The 21,810-nt window shown below is 38.2% G+C and overlaps 1 protein-coding gene across 1 annotated transcript in view; it reads left to right on the top strand.

The window, feature by feature from the left end:
* Nucleotides 1-6,378: 6,378 nt before the first annotated feature.
* LOC137199274 (NACHT, LRR and PYD domains-containing protein 12-like) overlaps nucleotides 6,379-21,810 on the top strand; it is a 33,893-nt gene continuing 18,461 nt past the window's right edge. The window contains exons 1-6 of the mRNA XM_067613455.1: nucleotides 6,379-6,798; nucleotides 9,056-9,574; nucleotides 9,881-10,160; nucleotides 11,345-13,205; nucleotides 14,608-14,781; nucleotides 18,325-18,492. Coding sequence (XP_067469556.1) covers nucleotides 9,890-10,160; nucleotides 11,345-13,205; nucleotides 14,608-14,781; nucleotides 18,325-18,492 — 2,474 coding nt within the window. The 5' untranslated portion in view covers nucleotides 6,379-6,798; nucleotides 9,056-9,574; nucleotides 9,881-9,889. The remainder of the gene's footprint in view (nucleotides 6,799-9,055; nucleotides 9,575-9,880; nucleotides 10,161-11,344; nucleotides 13,206-14,607; nucleotides 14,782-18,324; nucleotides 18,493-21,810) is intronic.

The raw sequence follows: 21,810 nt of genomic DNA, 5'->3' as shown, positions 1-21,810 counted from the left end.
ACTGATTGCTTCTTTCTTTCTTATTATGTATGTTTTTTTTATTTCTTTTGTTAGAGTGTTTGTTTTCTATTGTGTTAAGTTTTGTGCACACACTACAAACCACTGTCCTCTTGGCATAATAATGAATCTATATTTTGGATCATTTTGGTCTTTATTGAAAGAGACATGCAACAAATGTCCCCAACTGTGATCAAACCTGAGACATTTCAATTATGAGGTTTGTGTTTTAACTAATATGCCACCAGAATGTCCCTCTGTCCTTTTTTTTAAGTAATTCTTCTGTTATGTGTCCTAACGTTGGTGAATGTCCTGGTTAAATGGTTTCTTGCACATTATTTCACAACGTAACTCTCCCTAAATCCTCCCTAAAAACTACAGACCAAAATTTTTGACTGCACCTACTGCAAAATGGATGCTTGTTTCTAAGAGAAGCAATGCAAGGAGATCTGTTGTTATCCACATCTTTACAATTCGATAAGCACTTCTTTAAAAGACCTTTTTCTTCTTATCCAGCCAAAGTAAAACAAACAAAGGAGCTCTCCTTGCTGTCAAGAAGTCGTCTTGTTTTGCATGCATGTGTGGGTCAGGTCTTTATGATTTTATTATATATAGAACCATGTGTACGACCATGTCAGTATAGAGATATAAACACACCTGAACAAATCCCAGGTAAAAACTCAAAGACATGAATATAAATGTTTAAATATAATATAAACAGTCTGTAGGTAGTCAGCTACTTAGCTAGACATGCTAACACTTGCAGCTTATATTAGAGTAGACAACCATTGTTTAATCCATCTCTTACACCCTTTAGTTTTGGAAGGACTAAAAGCTGGCAGGGGAAAGTTAAACTCTGCCCTGTTCTGAGATATAAACACCTGCAGCCTTCTGATGATTTGCAGCATCAGACCTGACAGACACAATAAAACTGACGCACCATAAAAGCTTCATTTTCTTCACAACCCACTCTTCAGTGTCAGCCCAAAGCAAACTAATAACACTCTGGAGACATTTGATTGATTTGTCGGAGAAGGACACTATTTCATTTAACAACAACAGAAGGCTTTCTAGCCTGTGTTTGGATCAGACAGATGCTGCTGAAACTGACTGAAAATTGAAAACGGTGGCCTTCAGGATGTTTACTGAGCATCAGGCATCCAGACAGCCTCTATGGAAGACCTTTTCTGCCAGGAAAATAAAGAACATTAAATGTTAAGAATGACAAAAATAAAAATATCAGAAACTAATCAGTTAAATTAAAAAGTCAGACATGAAGTTTCAAAAAACTCATGGAGTTTAAACATTAGCATTAGCCAGCCAGCTACAGCTGATAAATTCTGTTAGCTCAAAACTTTAAGAGTCAAAATGTTTGATTAAAACACTTTAAAGTAAAGATTAAGAGAAATTAAGTAACGATTATGAGACAGGAAGTCAAAATTGATTTTTGTGACATATTGAGTAAGAATAATACCTTTTAAAGTCAAGATAATCTTGGAAACCAATTCAAAATATGATAAGAAAAAAGAGAGATTTAGTTTCTCTTAATGTTGACTCCAAAGACAAAATAACAATTACTAAGTCAAAATTATGAAATTCAATATTCCTACTTATTTAATTATATTTTTGGTTTAAGGTCTTATTTTTGTACTTGCCATGAGTATTTAATTTTTTTTTATCATTCTTCACTTTCCTTTCTTTTTTAATTTTGCTTTTCCAGGCAGAAATGGACTTCCATACACTTCCTTTCAACCTGGACTGAAGTCAGACTCCATCAGTGACTTTGCTGTCAGGCAGGAAACATAAAAACAGATGTGGGAGTGTAAATAAGAGCTGATGTCAGGGCTTTTATTTCTTACAGGAGGTGGTGGCCTTGTGTTTTACTGCTTCTCAGGAATCACACAGCAAGCTTTCATTTGAGTTTAACTCAGTTCCTCTTTGGAGACGAAAGTTCATCATCCCACTGACTCTTAACTCTTACATTATTCAGAGGTGGAAAGTAACTAAGTACAGTTACTCAAGCACTGTACTTAAATTTTGAGGTATTTGTACTTTACTTGAGTATGTCCATGTGATGCTACTTTATACTTCCACTCCACTACATTTCAGAGGGAAATATTGTACTTTCTACTCCATGTCATGTGTGAGCATGAGTGAAGCAGGTGGACCCAAATGCAGTAGACAGCAGGCAGGCAGGATCAGATGCGTGATATTTAATGATAAACACCAAACACTGAGACACAGGAACAGGGAACACTGACTATAACAGCTGATGACTCAACAAAGACTGAACTCAAAACTGGACTATAAATACACAAGTCTCACCTGTACAATTTGTTTCTTCTCTTTTGTTGCTCTGTTTATGCTGCTTTGTTTTGCTGTGCAAATAAAATAAATACATTAAAAAAGTTATTGTAAAATCACTTCAACCCTTGATAATATTTCATGTGTTAGTGAAGTAAATATTGATTGTGGTTGTAACATGTTCTTGTGGACAGTAGCAGGTAGTTTGTTGGTTTAGACAGCAGGTGGTGATGCTGCATCAACAATGAGCTGAGACTCAAACATACGGTGTATTTTTGTCTCCCAGGGAGATTAACTGGGTTCAAACCTGTGACATGAACACAACTCAAATAAATCTACATAAATATCAGCTGTGAAACAGGAAGCTTTGACATTTTATTAACCTCTTCTTATTCAGTTTCCACCTATTTCCCCTTAAGTAGCTTTATGATTGTAAAACTGCTGCAGTTGGATCAGATTCAGTGTTGAAGTACAACACCAAACCATCATCTTTGTTTTCTTTATTTCCACTGGTCCATTTACTCAAGGACTGTTCTTTACTACAATAATCAGGTACTTGTACTTTACCTGAGTACACACATTTTAATGTTACTTTATACTTTTTACTCCATTACATTTATTAAACTTATTTTTACTTTTCAGATTTAGATTTTACAAATAGAGGACTTTAACTTGTAATGGAGTTTTTTTTACACTGTAGTACTGATACTGTTGAGTAAATGATCTGAATACTTCCTCCACCTTTGTTTATTTCACAGAAGAATCTCCATGTTAGATTGTTAGATTTGAGGTTTAAAGGTGTAATGTGTTAAATTTGCCACCTGATCCAAACAAATAGGGAATGGCATATCATATTTGTTTATTATCACATATTTTTATTTGTAAAAGTAATATAAACAAAACACATTTTTTATGATAATGTAGGAGTCACTGGGATAGAAAAGACTGACTTATTTCTCTTGACAGCAGAAATGTGTGCTTAACATCTAAACTGACAACACAGACGCAGCTACATCGCATCACAGTAACGTATCACTGTTGAAACTTTTAAAGATCCCCTCCAGACATGTATTAAGACATATAAAAATATTCATCTTAGAACAATATGGTGTGTTTGATTTGGTTTTTCCACAAACAAAAGTATAATTATCATGTTAAAATCCTTAAAATGGCATCTACTCCTTCTCCCTCATTTAAAATTCCAGAGTCTATGAATATGTAATAATATTTCATTTCAAAAGTTTAACTATTTCACAGAAGATGTCTCCTCCTTACGTGTTGTGGTGGAAATCTGAAAATAAAAAGCTGACAAAGACCAAGTTGTCTTTTTGTCCTTTAATGAAAAACCTTGCAAGGGATCAAAACAGAGTGTAATTACAGTCTGATGTCAGTTACAAAGTGTACATACTTTTTTATAGACGAGGAGTGTGGGAAACAGGCAACAGTATCAGGATGTGTGTGGGTCCAGTGCCAGATTTCATCAAAGCTGTCAGACACTCTGGAAAATAACTGTAGCATGTCGGAGATGAAACTACTTCTACCTGTTTGGATCCAGACAGTGAACAAAACCAAAGATGAGCATAGACCAAATGGTTATGTTTGAGGTTACACAATATGAGTTTTTCCAAAGTGCAAAGTCTGGTGTAGAGAATACGAAATGTGTTTTTTTCCGTTACAGTGTAAATTCCATTCTCAGTGTTTGTGCACTGGAGGCTTCAAGTTTCCACATCACACTTGTTTAAATTGAATATTGGACCAGGATTGGCTCCAAATTTGTTTGTGATGTCACGAATTATCCTTGTATGCCTGCCCTTTAAGATTGGATTTTCAGTGAGCTCAGAGAAACTTTCCACTTTCAGCAAATGAACAACAAAACAAACTCTGCACATACATCATTCTGCACAGTGAAGCTCAAACATCCAACTGAAGGAACAAGAGGAAAAAGCTTCTTAGCAATAACTTACCTTTTACTTAGCTGTTTACTTATTGCACACAGTAGGCTGCCTGGTCAACGCACAGAAATGGGAAAGACACCCTCCTCGGCTGAGTGTGGTGTCACATATTGCCACTTCCTGTACCCATCATTTCAAATTAAAAGCCCTCTGTGCACTTTTGCAGCCAGGCAGAAAGCTGTGTGTTGTGTCTGTGTGTGATAGAGAAAATCATTTTTAAGTCATTTAGATGGAAAATGAGTGCATTTTAGCATTTAACAGAGACAGTTGCTAAAAGGCTCCAAATAATTTTAAAAGTAGCTTAATTTGTTACTAGGTACTTTTTGAAAAAAAAAAAAGAAGTTGCCAGAGTAGTCTGAAAAGTTGCTAAATCTAGCAATTTTTTTAACAAAATTGTTAAGTTGGCATTAATGGCAATGGCCAGTAGGGAAACTTGAACACTCGGCCAGTCGACCGATGGTGTAACTCCAATCAGTGATGCCAACTTACCAATTTTGTTTCTAGATTTAGCAACATTTCAGACTATGCTGGCAACGTTTTTTTCAAAAAGTTTTTGTGTTTATATTACTTTTACAAATAAAAATATGTGATAACAAACACATCTAAACTAACAAATTTTAAATCATATTTTTCGCAGAGATGGCCAGTCAATTTGACTAATATCATTGTGTATTTTACATAATAAAAAGAACAATGCAATTTTACGTCATCATTACATAATGACATCATGACGCAATGACATCACAATGTCACTTAGCAATTTTTAGCAACAAAACGACCTGCCTGTAGCAACTTCCCCTGAAAATTAGTTAGCAACATGGACTTCAATCACTCAGCTATCACTATAATCACTATTATTACTATGGTGGAGCTGTTAACAACTCATAGACATCTGAAATGTGACTTGTCATATTATTCATTGTGTCAAATCTTCATCTGAAAAGTAACTAAAGCTGTCAAATAAATGTAGTAGAGTGGAAGTATAAAGTTGCGTCAAATGGAAATACTCAAGTAAAGTACAAGTACCTCACTCCAGACTCAAAACTAAAGGAGACTGAGCTGAAATACTGTTTTTATTACAATGAGGAAGTCTTCATGTCTATGTTTGTATCAAGCCCCCAGGAACAGTGACAGGCTTTGAAGCCAATTTGACATAGTGGCAAACCATGGAAGAAAAAACTTTTGGGTCCAACAAGGGCCCAAAAAGTATTTTTCCAGCATACAATCTTGGGAAAAGGATTGGCTGCGAAATGATGGATACATTTTTTTGAGCGTCACATCCAGCAAAATGACTTGTGTCACTTTCAGCATTTGATCCATTTGGTCTGAAAATATTTGGAAAGTATAGAGGAGCTGCAGGAGTTGCAGGAGTTTAATTTAAAACTTTCACAGGAATGAACAGGGCCCCACCTCTGAACAGTCAGAACAGTCAGAACAGTCAGAAAACTTTTCAGAAAGCTCTTAAATTAAATTCACTGCTGTTGCTTTAAATGGTGACTGGTAAAACGTTTATCTCTGTTTGGAGCAGCTGACACACTCACACTGACCATATCTTATCTCAGAACTGTTTTCTATTTTTCACTTTTAAAGGCTTATCAAACTCCTGAACATTGCAGTATTGTATGGAAGATTTAAAATATCTAAATGAAAACAAATCAAAGACATAACTATGTTGAACTACAGTACACATTGTTATATGTATTTCCCTAAAATTATGTATGTATTTACTGTGTCATAATTAAAAGGAAATCAATGGTAAAATTACAAGTATTTAGACTTTTCTCTTTCATTTCTTTCAAATCAAATTGCCATTTTCATTTAAAAAAGCTCATCTGCACCTCCTCATGAAAACTAATGACAGTGCTATGTGTCCTCTGTGTTGTGGTTTGATTTTAATGTGGCATGGAAATTCCTGTCCCGATGAAAAATCAATTATTCAGTTCAATTAAACTCAAAAAGCTCAATAATTGTCCTTAGAATATGTTTTATTCAGTTATGACAGTTATTACAGACAATCATTGACACTGTAAATTCCTACCTAAAAAGGCAGTACACATTATAATGTGTATCGTATTTTACTTTATTTCTTTGATTTCTTTTAGTCATTTTGAATCTTCCACGGTACTGCAGCAGGGTGCAAAATTAACTCCTTGTCCACCGGAGTGAATGCTCAAATTTTACCAGTTACTGATTGGATTACCATTGTTTTTTTGGCTGGTGAGTGAAGCAAATTTACCAGACACAGAAGATTTTATATCCTTTCATGTATTTCTACCTCCGTTTTGTATCGATCGAATATCTATTCCTAAGTTTCATATCCCTGTTTATCATTTTGCTAAGTCCCGCTTACTGTGTATTTGTATTGGTTAAACAGCCTGTCAATCAATCCCTCGCAGCCCAGGTAAGTTGTACCTGCTCCGGAGAGTTTCAGGAAGTCAAAAGTCAACGAGTGCATCACTGGTGAAATCTACAGCTGGATAGTCAGCTTATCGTAGTTAGCGCGGCATAGTTTGGGCAGTGAGAGCCTGCGTGCGTCCATTGAGAAGTAAGTTTCCTTTTTTGTCCACAGATATGAGTCTAAATTGTCACATTAAGTATCAGTAAAGCTATAGTAATCGTGCTCATGTTAGTGAACAGGGTCAGCTCTGCACTATATGAGCGGATGTATAGGTATATGACTAGGATAAGCAAGCAGCAAGAACTATATTTCATGCAATGTGTAGCAATGCTGTGCTTAGTATTATGGGAATGAAATGGTGATTGTTTCTAGAAGTTTTCAGGTTGCTCGTACGGAGGCACTGTTCGAGTGTGTCATACATAGTAATTTGGCAGATTTACTATGAACCAAGATGGCGCTGCATAAACATGGCGGTAGATTACGTTCACATTAATACATAAGAGACATTGAATGTCATTCTCATTAGTTATCATAACATAATAATTGATATTCATTTATATCTTTATATCTTCATATGGTTACAGAACCACACAGATCTAACAAGAGAAGTACAGAGTAGTCCTTTGTCCGATGCAGTTAGGAGGTCATTTGTGATTTTCACCAGTGCTGTCTCTGCTATGATGCGCTCTGAATCCTGACTGAAAATCCTCAAATAAACTATTGTTATGTAGAAAGTCACATAACTGACTAGCAACTGCTTTCTCAAGGATCTTAGAGAGAAAGGGAAGATTAGATATAAGAAGATTAAGAAACTAATACTCCAGTATGACAAGAGATGTCAAAGGGTATCATAATCCTGAGTTTTATTCATTTTTACTGAAGTATTTTCTCTTAATGATCTCAAACCCTTTACTCTATTTGTGAAAATGCAACATAGGGCAATTTCACTGCTTTTTTTCCCATCCAGACCACATTAGACCAGGTCCAGATCAGAAACCACTATACTTAGACCTGTCAAACCTGGACTAGATTATCATGGAGACTCCAGAGAATCAATAAAACACAGTTTCAGATTTGTGAAACCTTTATTCTATTTGTGAAAATGCAAAAAAGGGCGATTATACTCATTTTTTCGCATCCAGACCATATTAGACCAGGTCCACATCAAAAACCACTATACTTAGACCTGTCAAATCTGGACTAGATTAACATGGAGAGATGTAACATGTCCAGACGCACAAAAAAGCCTGCTGGAGCCATACCCTAATTCACCAGGAAGTCAGCCATTTTGAATTTAATTTCAATTTTTGCGCATTTCCAGGCATTGTATTTTAACAAACTCCTCCTAGAGATTTAACCACACCAACACAAAACACAGTTTTGTCAGTGTCATCTAAAGACCTTTGTGATGAAAAATTATCAAAATCTTGAGTTTTAGCTGAACGCCCTTGCCATGGCAATGCAGCGATGTTGATGTTTCGCCATAAAACAAGAAGTCCTTATAACTCCAATGTACATTGTCCAATCTGCCCCAAATTTCTCATGCTTCATGAGGGTCTCATCCTGAATACATCTATGTGTAAATATTGAGACATACTCATAGCGTCACCTACTGGTGACAGGAAGTTATATCTTCCGTACTTTTATGAGCTGTACCAAGCAGGATGAACAGATCCATCTGAAATTTGATTAGAAAAGCCTCTTTGATGATTCCATATTGTGAAAATGGTGAGTTTTCACTGGATGCCTTTGCTGTGGTGGCGTGGCAAATTTCGATGTTTCGCCATGAACAAACAAAGTGTTACAACTTGACTCTTCATGATCAGATCTTTTCCAAATTTCCCATGCTTGATAAATGTTCCGGTCTGAGGGCAAGGATAGGCTCATATTGAGTCATAGTCATAGTGCCACCTACTGGCAACAGGAAGTCTTGCTAACTACTCCTAGTAGGTTAGCGAGAAACACATAAAATTTGGTCAGCCAAGGTGTAAGACCTTAATAATGATTACTCCTGAAGCTTTTGAGTTTTCATCAAAAGTCGTTGCCATGGCAACACATTGTTCACCACAATGTATGAAGCTGTTTTTAAGGGGCTAGACATGCTTGAAAACTCACAAAATTTTGACACACATGACGGGTATTAAAATCTGTAATACTGTATAGGTGGCGGGCATGGGTGTGGCAGAATGGCTAGACAGCGCCCCCTACGATATTTCAACAAAGCAGCCCCAGTAGCAGGCAAAATAGTGGACAAAGGAAGTGATGTTTATCTCCTTCTTGCAATGTCTGAAAACAGCCCAGAGAAAAACTTGGTTTCAGGTCGAGTTGGTTGTGCCTGGTACATGGCATACATTGTAAACAAATCTGATCCACTAAATCTGTATTGTCACTGTGTTTTCTATAGGGAGCAGAAAGGATACATCAATAAAATTGTGAGGGGTAGATGGAAAGGAGGGGCAGAGGAAAAGAGGGAGCGAAGAAGGGAGGAACAGCTGGAACAGGAAGCATGAAAACAAGATGGAAAAATTGTGATATTACGGGATTAGGATAGTCACTGTGTTTCACTTGTTTATTTTTTTATTGGGGATCTGCAAGGCTTACAGATCACTTATAAGATTACTTCATTGAAAGTTGTGCATTCAGCAGATGGATTTAACAGTAGTTTAATTTTTAATTAATGACTAAATCACATGTATGTATGTAGCCTACTATTAAAATCCTGTGGTTTGTCCTTTTTGCTTTCCCAGAACAACAAAACACACAAGCGTGCACTTTGAGACAAGACCCTCATTTTCAGGCGGTCTCGGTTGACAGCTTTCACACCAGCGTTAACAAACCAATCAAACAAATAAAGACACCACAGTTCACTGAAGCACAAAAAAACAGATGAGTTGTGAAAGCAGAAGACTAACTGGACCTTGTGGTGAGATTGCTTTGTTGACTATTGTTTAAGATTTAACTTTTATTAACAACATTTAAGCCAGAAAAATGTAAATTTAACATGTACAAACCTGATCCCATAGAAAGCTCCAGAACAGCTACTGACTAGACCTGTGATGAGATGTTTTTAGTGTTGATCCTCATGAGTTTCTTTGACACTTAAATGACTGCAGCCAATCTGGGCTTTTTGTCAAATCAGTCAGATCCAGTAAAAACAGAGAATTACTTTATTCTGGCAGACAGACAGAAACACAACTGTTCTCTTATGATTGTCCTCTGATTTTACCAGAAAGCCAAAATGACAGAGAGTGACCTCCTCAACATTCTGGAACATTTAAAAGATGATGAATTTAAAAAGTTCAAATGGCACCTGAAGTATGAAAGGCTGCGCAACATCCCATCCATTCAAGAGAGCCAGCTGTCAAAGGCAGAGAGGTGGGACACGGTGGATCTGACGGTGCAGAAATATGAATTTGCTGGAGCTGTGGAAGTGATCAAGAACATTTTAAAGAAGATCAGCAGGAATGATCTGGTGAGGGAGTTGCCAAACATCAGCTCAGGAGCAGAAGGTCAGTCACAGGAAGAGACAAACATGACATCACATCAGATCTGTGAGGGGAAACAGCTCGTGTCTATATTTTTCATAATTTTAGATACAGTCCAGACAGTAAGTACTTGGACAGTTACATATTTTTCTTACCTCAGGCTCTCTGCTATAACATATTCCATTTAAAATAAAATAATTTATACTGCATTAAAGTCTCAGCTTTGATTAGGTTTGCATCAAAACAGAAACAACTGTGTGGGAGATATAGCCCTTTTAACACATGATGCATAAATTGCAGGGGTTCAAAAGTAATGAGACAGATACACATGAAGTTGGACTAAATAATCATATAACACAGACATAACTACATGAACCGATGCCCACGGTATATCTAGTAATATCTCCTCCACTGACCAAGAGACGCTGGCAGCTCTGAGACATACAGTACTTCCTGGAGGCTAGTTTCACACTGTGCAGGTCATTTAGGGTGTCTTTGGATTATTGAAAGATTGTGGGAGCAACTGTGGAAAACATAAATGAACTCTTGTCAGGTGGGCAGTGATGTAATTCTGACGGGTGGTCAATAACCGTCACAAAGTAACTGTTACTGGTTACTATAATCGGTGTTGTGAACCAGAGAGACTTTGAGTTTCGTTATGAATGACAAGAGGGGTAAAAACTAAATGTATTATTTTATTATTTAATATTATTATTTTCTCAGGTAGATTACTCCTGGTGAACATCAATTTCTCTGCCATGTATACACATAACATGTATCTAACAAAAGTGTAGATTTATTACAGAGTGATTTGTCCTTGTATTTAAAGTCTTAACTAAAACTGAAACTTACACAAAGTGTCCTGTAGAAATCTAAATAAGTTTCCACCACTTAATATTTTACTGTTTGTTGAATTCAGACACAGGAAAAGTTCTGACTCAGACACGCAGAGCAAAAGAGAACAAAAAGTCAGGACTAACAAATGTCCTCCATAACTAATACTGATAAAGTAAGAAAGGCATGCTTTGAGAATAGGGTCAGTTTAAAGGAGAAATATGATCACTGGCTTGTTGCTTGTACACACAGATTTACAGTAACTAGTACTGTGCGTGTTAACATGTTCCCCAATTACCCACTTAACCTGGTTACATAAGTGCATATAAACACAGTGAAAGATGTTCATTTCTATATTTTATTTTCTCTTTCAGCAGATAGTGGTCTGCAGGAGGTTTCATATATATATAAGATCAGTCTGAGGAGGAAATGTCAACATGCGACTGAAGGAACTGATAAACAAGGAAGTAGAACCCTCCTCAACAGCATCTACACTGAGCTCTTCATCACGGAGCGACAGAGTGAAGAGGTTAATACCCAACATGAGGTGAGCCAGCTTGAGACAGCTTCCAAGATGGAGAACCTCCATGACACTCCAATCAAGTGCCACGACATCTTTAAAGCCTTACCTGACCAACAGAAATATATCCGAGTTGTTCTGACGAACGGCGTTGCTGGCATTGGAAAAACCTTCTCAGTGCAGAAGTTCGCTCTGGACTGGGCAGAGGGCTTGAAAAATCAAGATGTCAGTCTGGTGATTCTGCTTTTGTTCAGGGAGCTGAACTTGATCAAAGATGAGCAGTACAGTCTCCTCATGCTGATCCATGTTTTCCATCCAACATTACAGAATGTCACAGCAGAGAAGCTTGCTGACTGTAAAGTTTTGTTCATCTTTGATGGCCTGGATGAAAGCAGACTTTCACTGGATTTCAAGAACAATGAGGTCGTGACTGATGTCACACAGAAGTCATCAGTCAATGTGCTGTTGACAAACCTCATAGAGGGGAATCTGCTTCCCTTGGCTCTCGTATGGATAACTTCCCGACCTGCAGCAGCCAGTCAGATCCCTCTTACATGTGTTGACAGAGTAACAGAAGTACGAGGTTTCACTGACACCCAGAAGGAAGAGTACTTCAGGAGGAGATTCTGTGATGAAGAGCTGTCTAGCAGAATCATCTCACACATCAAGACATCCAGGATTCTCAACATCATGTGTTACATCCCAGTCTTCTGCTGGATCACTGCTAGAGTTCTGAAGCAAATGTTGACTACAGACAAGAGAGGAGAGCTGCCCGAGACACTGACTAAGATGTACTCACTCTTCCTGCTACTTCTTTGCTGGACAAAGAGGAAGAAGCACAAGTATGATAAGGGACATGAGATGAGGCCACAGGAGTTGACAGAGGCTGACAGGGAATTTCTTCTGAAGCTGGGGAGACTGGCGTTTGAACATCTGGAGAAAGGAAACATCATGTTCTACCAAAAAGACCTGGAGCAGTGTGGTCTTGATGTCACAGAGACCTCGGTGTTGTCAGGATTTTGTACAGAGATCTTCATAAGAGAGAGTGTGATCTTCCAGGACACAGTCTACTGCTTTGTTCATCTGAGCATTCAGGAGTTTCTGGCTGCAGTCTACATGTACCACTGTTACACCAGCGGCAACACAGAGGTACTGGATGGCTTCCTGGGAAAAGAGTTCGAACACAGGGAATCAGTACTAAACTTTCTCCGCAATGACACTGCAGCTAATTTCAGATATAATGATAGCTCATCCCTGGATGGCTTCCTGAGAAGAGCCATGAAGAAATCTCTCAAAAGTGAAAATGGCTACCTGGACATGTTTGTTCGCTTCCTTCATGGCCTTTCTCTGGAGTCCAACTGGAGACTCTTAGGAGGCCTGCTGGGTCAGACTGAAGACAGTCCAGAGATCATCCAGAGAGCCATCAACAACATGAAGGAGATGAGCACTCATGATATCTCTCCCGACAGAAGCATCAATATCTTCCACTGTCTGATGGAGATGAATGACCGCTCAGTACATCAGGAGATCCAAGAGTTCCTGAAGTCAGAGAACAGATCAGCGAAGACACTTTCTGAGATTCACTGCACAGCTCTGGCCTACATGCTGCAGATGTCAAAGGAAGTTCTGGATGAGTTGGACCTGAAGAAGTACAACACATCAATTGAGGGACGAAAGAGACTAATCCCAGCTGTGAGGAACTGCAGAAAGGCTCAGTAAGTCCAGATGTGATTGGCATTATAAATCAGTGTAGATAAAAAGCTTTATCACAACATATATCAGTATTTTACTTTACTTTTACTTTATTTCAGTTATTAGTAATGCAGTAAAGTTACTTTTACATGAGTAGATTCTGCAAATAATGTATAATCAGACAGACACTTTTTTACCTCAGTGAATAAGAGTTTAAAATAAGATCTGTATCATTTTTCAAAAGGTGATTACTGAAGTCAGGGAGCGGCTTTCATCATTTTTTTCTTACTGGTTTCGGAGCCATTCATAGTAAGCACAGGGGATCAGCAAATCAGCAAACAGATTCAGTAATGTCAGTTACACAATAATATCTAAAACTTTAGCCTCTGTATTACATTCATTCTCATTAAGTCAACTTTTCATTTTGAAGAGGGAAATGTGTTACATAGTCTTGTTTTCAAGTCTTATGTTCTGTTCATCACAGACAGAAACTCTTAGGTGTTTTTTCTCTTGTTGGTGAAGGGTAGTAGCAGGAAATGCACAGACAATGAATGTATAAGAGCAGAATGATAGAATTCAGACTGTTAAAAGAGATCTTATACATATTGAAGGTCAATGTTATATTTTTAATGCAGATACCCTGATAACATCTTTCTGATGACATCATGTTGAAAATAATTCAGCCTTATTGGTTTGTTAATTGTTTTTGTGTGCAGTTTGTGTCATGCTCATTTAAATATTGAATTACATTAATATTGAATTATGCACAAGTCTTAATATTGTCATGTCATTTGTTTAATTTGTTTTTGTCTTAATCTTCTGAGTTGAACTGAGTAAAAATATCCTGGAGTAAAATTAAAAATAGTGGACAGTAAAAATGGCTTTCTAATTAATTTGGCCTCATGCTAACTTTGTGGAGACAGACACACAGACCAGGGATCAGATCACACAGACAGAATGTGCACATTATGGAAGCCTCAATGTAACTCCATTTTCTCTCCCTTAATCTGCAAGACTAAAGCAAAACAAAGATTAAAAGTCTGCAGGTATGAGGGAGAATGATGACAATTATTGTTTCATTCATGCATGATGAGATACAATTAGCTGAACAAGGAATGCTCTGGTAGCCTACTGGTTAAGATGCATGCCATATAATCACAATGTCTGTGGTTCATTTCCAGCAGTGCAGCCTTTGTTGCATGTCATTCCCTCTCTCTCTCTCTCTCCTCTTTCCCTGTTATCTCTCAACTGTCACTTTCCATTAAAGGAAGAAAATGCCCCTGGAGAAATATTTAAAAAAAGATGTGAAGAGCAAATGTTAATCAACATAGGGAATGTCAAACTGTTTTGTCATCAAATGCATAAAGTAAATGTAAAGTATCCTCTTTCATGATAACATATGTTGTAATAAATGTGTCATGACAGACTTTCTGGCTGTGGACTCTCAAAGACTCACAATGAAATTGTGGCCTCGGCTCTGAAGTCCAACCCCTCCCATCTAAGAGAGCTGGACTTGAGCCACAACGACCTGCAGGATTCAAGAGTGGACATTCTGTCTGCTGGACTGGAGAGTCCAAACTGTAGACTGGAGATTCTGAGGTCAGTTCACTGGCTGCTGCTCTGGTAATTTTTTTCTATATATTCAATTCAAATCCTTCTCTGAAGTGTCACATGTTTGGTTAACACATTTTCAAGATTTCCCTGAGCACAAATCTGTAGAATTTACATTTTTTTATTTGTCTGACTTCCAAAGTTTAAGTTGATATAAGACTTCAGCAGTATAAACTACCAAATACAGGAAGTAGAAGGTCATGTAATAAATCTGAGAGAGCTGGATCTGAGCTACAATCGGCTGCAGGATGCAGGAGTGAAGCTGCTGTGATTTTCTGAAGAGTCCAAACTGTAGACTGGAGACTCTGAGGTCAGTCCACTGGTTGTAGCTTTAGTAGTGTTTTTTTTCTATATTTTCAATTCAAATCCTCCACTGAAGTTTCAAATGTTTGGTTTATACATTTCTTGGATTTGCCTGAGAGGATGCATCCTCTCGGCTGGTGACTCAAAAAATTGGGGAGGACAGGAGGAAAACCAACATGGAATCTTACAACAAACCGCATCAAACTATATCATTGTCCCCCACCTGATAAAATCAGAGGGATTTTATATGCCAAATAAAACAATTTGCTTTTAAAAACAAAAACCCCTGAGTGGTGAAAAGGCTGCTTCTTTAAAGACATTTAGCATATACATATTGTTTCTAAACAAAGAAGAGCTCATTTTAGCCGTGCAGTGGTTCAGATGTGTCATTTTACCAACAAAGTGAAATTCAAATTCATAGTATTGCTCTATTGTGACAACAAATTCATGTTCTCATTAAAAACAGACAATATATCACATGATTTACACGTGTTTCCTGTGTATTTTCTTAGTATACAGAAATACATAAAGTACCACAAAGCTTATTATGTGATACAGGAACAGATCAGTGCTGAATACAAGACTGAACACTAAAAACATTCACAGATCTAAAAATGTGGGTTCACATCAGAAAGTATTAATGCATGTATCAAATACGACTTACACACTCTTATCTATATGTACGATATACAAAATATAATCTACAAAGCTGATATGTTAACACTAGGGGTGTTAACATGAACACAAAACTCACGGTTCTGATCATATCATGGATTTGAGTCACGGATCAGATCATTTTTAGGATCAGCGAAAAAAAGGGGGAGACAAATAAAACTTTGTTTTCCATTTATTCTGTAACACACTTACAGCCAGAAACAGTAAGGAACTTTTGTCCATGGTATTAAATGAAAACAACATTTAAGATGTTGAATGTTTAAATAAAATAAAATAAAATATATAAAATATTTAATGCTCAGTTATTGCAAAATGAGGCATGAAACCTTCCTCTTTTAAACAGTGAATGAAACAGCCTCTGTCCACATCATCAAAACTTGATGATAACAAACATTCACTGCTAACGTCAGTTAGCAGCTAGATGCTAATTAGCTGCTCAGCTGCAGCACATTAAACAACAGGTAAACGTAACTGCAAACGTCACTTCGGACCCGTTAGATGCTGGTTTGATCGTTGCTCTTCAAAATCCCTGTTAGTGACATACTGTCTGCCCATGACTTGTACTTACAGCAGTTTGTTTACTTTGTCTTGAATGAGATATTAAATTTTGCAATTAATCTACAGTTCATATGCCTGCCGAACCGTGGGGGGCAATCCATATGGATCACGGATCAACTACAATCCGTTACACCACAAGTTAACACTTGTTATCCTAGTTACTTTAAGCTTATTACTCAATATACGGCTCAGCTTAAAAACGAACTAAAGAAACTGAAACTGAAGCAAGCAGCCAGACCTCCTGCACTCATTCACTAATCACACAACATCAACAGGTGACTGAACAACCACTCAATTAAAAACGAAGAGAGAGAGAAGCTGTATCTGACTCACGTTATCTGATGTCTTCTTCTTTCTTTCATGGAGATGAAGTATCCATGTCATAACATCCATTTGTAGCTGTTGGTCATCTTGTTTGTTAGTTAACAGAACTTTATGGCTGCTGCTTAACCAGTCTGATATCATTAGCAACAATGAAAAACAAGCTAACTCTTCTGGTTGTTTCTCCGGTTGCTTCTCTCTCCAGCCTCCCCGGCAGCGTCCTGCTGCTGCTGCACTGCACAATCCAGATAATTTCTCCGGTTAGATTAACAACAGTCCTTAACAGTCCTTCCATGGATGTATGAAGAGTCCTTCAGGCTGCTACAACAAGCCAGCTGTTGCATTGGCTAACGCAAGGAGCTATCTACTGCTGGATATTGGATATTGGACCAACTCGATGTCAATATTACATTCTGATTGTTGATTGGTTAGGGAGGCCATCCTCCCTTGGAGCGTCATTTTACGTGTCATGGCCAATCACAGATTAGCATGAAAAAAATGAAATACATTGAGTCCAATGTAAGAGATCCCGCCCTGCGGAGGACAGCAGGCACCCGTCCTCCTCTGTCCCCCACTCCACCTCCACCAATTGCACCCCCCACCACCACCACTTCACACACTGCTCTTTCTCCTCCCGCCCTGCAGGTGTCGCTGTTGAAGCATTTTAAACAGAATTTCAGTAATGGATTTTTTCCAAAGAGAATGGTTTATTTCAACCAAATATTCTTTTTTATATTTTGATCTCCCTTTTGCCTCTCAAAAAACAGAGGAGGAGGATCAACCTCCTCTGCCTCTATGGACCAGCCTCCACTGATATATATATATATATATATAAACTTAGCACAAAAAGTAAGGAAATTTGTGTTTGGTAGATTATTTCTTTGTTGTAACAATTCTTCTTAGCAATAAATCTTATACCGTTGGAAAGTCTGTTTATTTCCCTTTTTAATGGTGCCACATTTGTAAGGAACATGCATTTGTGGGATGAGCAGCAGAGCTAAGTATGCGGGTTGTGCCCATGAAAAATTTGCCAAATCTTCTCTGCCAATGCCAAACAGCTTATTCTGCCATTGACTCTTCACGGCCTGTCTCTGACATCCCCCGTTATATGGAACTTGGCCTTCACTTTGGAGATGGTACCAGGGCTCACTCCAAATAATACCGCAACTTGGTTTTGCAGAACACCAGCTTGAAGTTGCCTTATCACACGGGCCCTATCTAGATCAATATCCAGTCAAACGTGGCATGCCAATTCTTGAAGCAGACACCTGCTGACCACTGTAGCTGGCCCATGCTCACAGGTGCTGCCAATCAGGTGCCTGATTTGCACATGATTGGCAGCACCTGGGGGTACCAGAAGCTCAAAACAAGAGTCAATAGCAACAGCAAAATAAGCTGTTTGGCATTGGCAGAGATTTGGCAAATTTTTCATGGGCGCAACCCACATACTCAGCTCTGCTATTCATCCCACAAATGCATGTTCCTTACAAATGTGGCACCATTTAAAAGGGAAATAAACAGGCTTTCCAACGGTATAAGATTTATTGCTAAGAAGAATTGTTACAACAAAGAAATAATCTACCAAACACAAATTTCCTTACTTTTTGTGCTAAGTTCATATATATATATAATATATATATATATTTGATACTTATATATTATTTCTTTATTCAGATTGAATAGCTGCAGTTTGTCAGAGATCAGCTGTGCTTCTCTGGTCTCAGCCTCCAACCCCTCCCATCTGAGAGAGCTGGATCTGAGCTACAATCAGCTGCAGGATGCAGGAGTGAAGCTGCTGTGTGATCTTCTGGAGAATCCAGACTGTAGACTGAAGACTGTGAGGTCAGTTCTCTGACATCTGTTACTATTGTTGATATTAATGGTTAACAACTGAACATAGTTTATGTATATAGCTTAAACAACTTATATCTATTAAGTTAACTTTCTTTTTTCCATATTTTCATTTTTCACCGTACAAAGTTTAGTCTGTAGCCATAAAAGATGACTGATTATTAAGGAAATTAAGTGGTGAATTCATAAAGATATTACCATGAATTGCGAATCATTTGTAACCGCTATTTGCCCCGTTTCCAGGTCGTATCACAGTAAATATTGCACTAATGATATGACGGTGCAAACACTCACAAAGTTTTGCAGCTGAGTGCAATTTGCCCTTCTTTTGGATCTCATTGAGTGAGCTTAGCGGTTTACAATGTTTCAGGCTTTCCTCCACATTTCAGCACATAGATTGGTCTATAATGAAAACTGCAGAGAACACAAATGCCTCACATTGCATGTCTTTAATTAGCAGAAGGGTGCACGGAGCTCTCCAAAATCACAAACCAACTTTAATGTATTATGCTTCTTTTACTTCTCTAGTATTTTTAATCTATATGATCTACTGAAATGTCCATCAAAATAGGCTACAGCTAGTGACTCAGGCAGGTCTGAAACATGTTAGATTAATGTCTTAATCTCATAATAAGGTGTCACTGAATGTATCCTGGATTTCGCAGAAACATCAGTACTAATGTTCTGTTTGTTGCCCACAGCTGGCTGTGTGTCACAGCTGGCTACAGCTTCACACAGCAGCTGAAATAATAAGTGTGTCTCCAAACTGAGAAAGAGGCTGTGTGCATTTATACATGCGGCACAGCAGGGGTAACTTCATTAACACTGAATTGGTCAGGATCTGATGTTAATGGATGTTTTGTGCTCTGCTAAACATCTGCACAGGTCAGTTTTTATTTTAGTCCCAGTCCAGCCCTAATAACTATAGCAATTTTGGCCAAGACCAGCCCCCCACGATCAGTCGAACACCACCCACCAGTATGCCATCCTTGCGGTCCCTTGTACTATAGTATAGTGTGTACTGTACTATACCCCTAAACTACTATAAAGCTGAGTAGTATGTGACGTGGACAAATGTACAAGTGCAAGTGGACTAGTGTACTCATTCGCTCTAGACTGACTCCCTGGTGATCCGAGGTGGCTCTATTGGTGAACACCTTCACCACAGGGTTTTAGCATTAACTGTAGTTAAGAGAGTTTAAGGTTTTTTTATACAAAATATATGAAGTGATATGGCGTATCATTATAAACTAAACTACACAGGAGCAGCTACATGAATTAAAATTATGTTAAAATTAACATTCAAATGTTGATTATAAGGAAATACATCTGTAATAATAATACAGGTATCATGTAACATAGTAGAACTTCGTATAACACAAGAAAAACTTAAAATGCAGGACTTGGAGGATCTGAATAATTCTTCCATCACTGGGACCAGCATGTTGCTGCACTTTGTCTTCCTATCTCCCTCTGTCCTGAAAGCAGTTTTTTTCTTATAGGCTAATAGTTGATACTCTCTCATCATTGTCATAATTCTCTTCTCTGTTTTCATGAGGGTTTGGGGGGGAGAGGGTTGGTGCTCTTATCATCTAACAAGCGAGTCAATGCAACAGGAAAACAATAGTAACTGTCATCCTGCTAGTTGTTTCAGGGAGAGCAACAGTTTTTACAAATATTGCTTTACTTTTCCTCTTAGTTTTTTTCTTTTGAAATGTGCTCTGTGACAACTGTTTCACTGTTTGATGTTGTGTTGGATAGCACGTTACCTGGGGAGTTTCTGCGTCCCTATCAACACGTGAGTGGAGTGCTGCCTTGGCTCCTCCAGTAAAGGAATACATAATTATGGCCTGAGCCCCAAAGGGGCGAAGACCCTATTGTATTTTGTGTGTTTGTTTCTTTCTTCTTATTATTATTATTCTTTCTTTATTATTACACCACTTCAACCCTTAATTTGACCCCCTAAACATGCTCAAAAACTCACCAAATTTGGCATGCGCATCAGGTCTGGTGAAAAATTTGATAAAATGTTAAAATTATCCCCCAAAGTGCCAAAATGTGCTCTATAGCACCACCTATGTATCTAATATGGCTGCCACAAACTTGCTTAATTTTGATGACACAGGTGTGAGCAAGACAGACATGTCTCACCCTGCAGAAAATTCTCATCCTCACACCATTGAGATTTGATGTTTGGCCATGACAGAGGAAGTTGCTATAACTATATTGTAAATGCTCCAGTCTGCACCAAACTTTACATGCTTGATAAGAGTCCTGGCCTGAACATGTCTACATGACAATATTCCATCAGTGATACAAACTGACTGAATAGCGCCCCCTATGAAATTTCAGCGAAGCAGTCCCAGCAGCAGGCAAAATAGTGGACAAAGGAAGTGATGTTTATCTCCTTCTTGCACTGTCTGAAAACAGCCCGGGTCTGAAGACATCTACATTCCCGTGACAGAAGCCCTTCAACTGGGCACGAGGGGCCCGTTCAACGCTGCTTGCAGCTTTAATAATAAATCTACAGCTGCTTGGGGCCCCTTTTAGTTGAAGGCCCAAGGTAGTTGCTAACCTTTGCCTAGTGGTACTTCCACCTCTGCATCTGACACGAGAAACAGAGAGGACTGAAGAGGAGAGGTGAGTCAGGCCCAGTAAGAGATGTGATTGGGCCAGACTAGTGTCATTATAGAAAATGAACCAATGGGCCACTGCCCCTGCTTTATGGGCCGGTCAAACAAAAAAAAAAAAAAAAAGACCATTGTGTCAGCCCACCGGGAAAGTGCCCAGTCTGCCAGATGGCCAGTCCACCCCTGGCTGTTACACACAGATTCCAGATTTATATGACTATAGATTTCGCCCTTGATATCAGTCAATATCAGTTCAACATCATGCGGCCTCACAATGCCTCACAAGTTCGAAGATACGAAGAGAGAGAGAGAGAATTAGTGCATTTCAATTAACACCAACTCTGTGAAGATGCTAATAATTTCACTCTAACTGCGTGTGTCCATTAGGGTTGGTCTTTGTGAATTGGACTCTTCTTGCAATGAGGCCCTTTTGCATAGAAATGTATGCATATTATCTAATTTACATACAGCACCAAGACACTATTTGCTTGACAGCGCAGTTTGGGGTGCATTTCACCCTTTACAGGTGTTTGTGAATTACACAGTTTCTTTTTGTCTCATTTGCGCAGGTTTAGCAGCTGCAAAAGCTGTGCAGTCCTTTTGTGAATTCGCCCCTGAATGTCCACAGTTAGTTGTTAGGATAAATTAGGTTTTTTCTTGTTATCAGATTTTAATTTTT

This window comes from Thunnus thynnus, chromosome 16, assembly GCF_963924715.1.
Source record: "Thunnus thynnus chromosome 16, fThuThy2.1, whole genome shotgun sequence".
NCBI classification, from domain to species: domain Eukaryota; kingdom Metazoa; phylum Chordata; class Actinopteri; order Scombriformes; family Scombridae; genus Thunnus; species Thunnus thynnus.
Note: the sequence above shows the minus strand (reverse complement) of the source record. Positions and strands in the feature narration are given on the sequence as shown.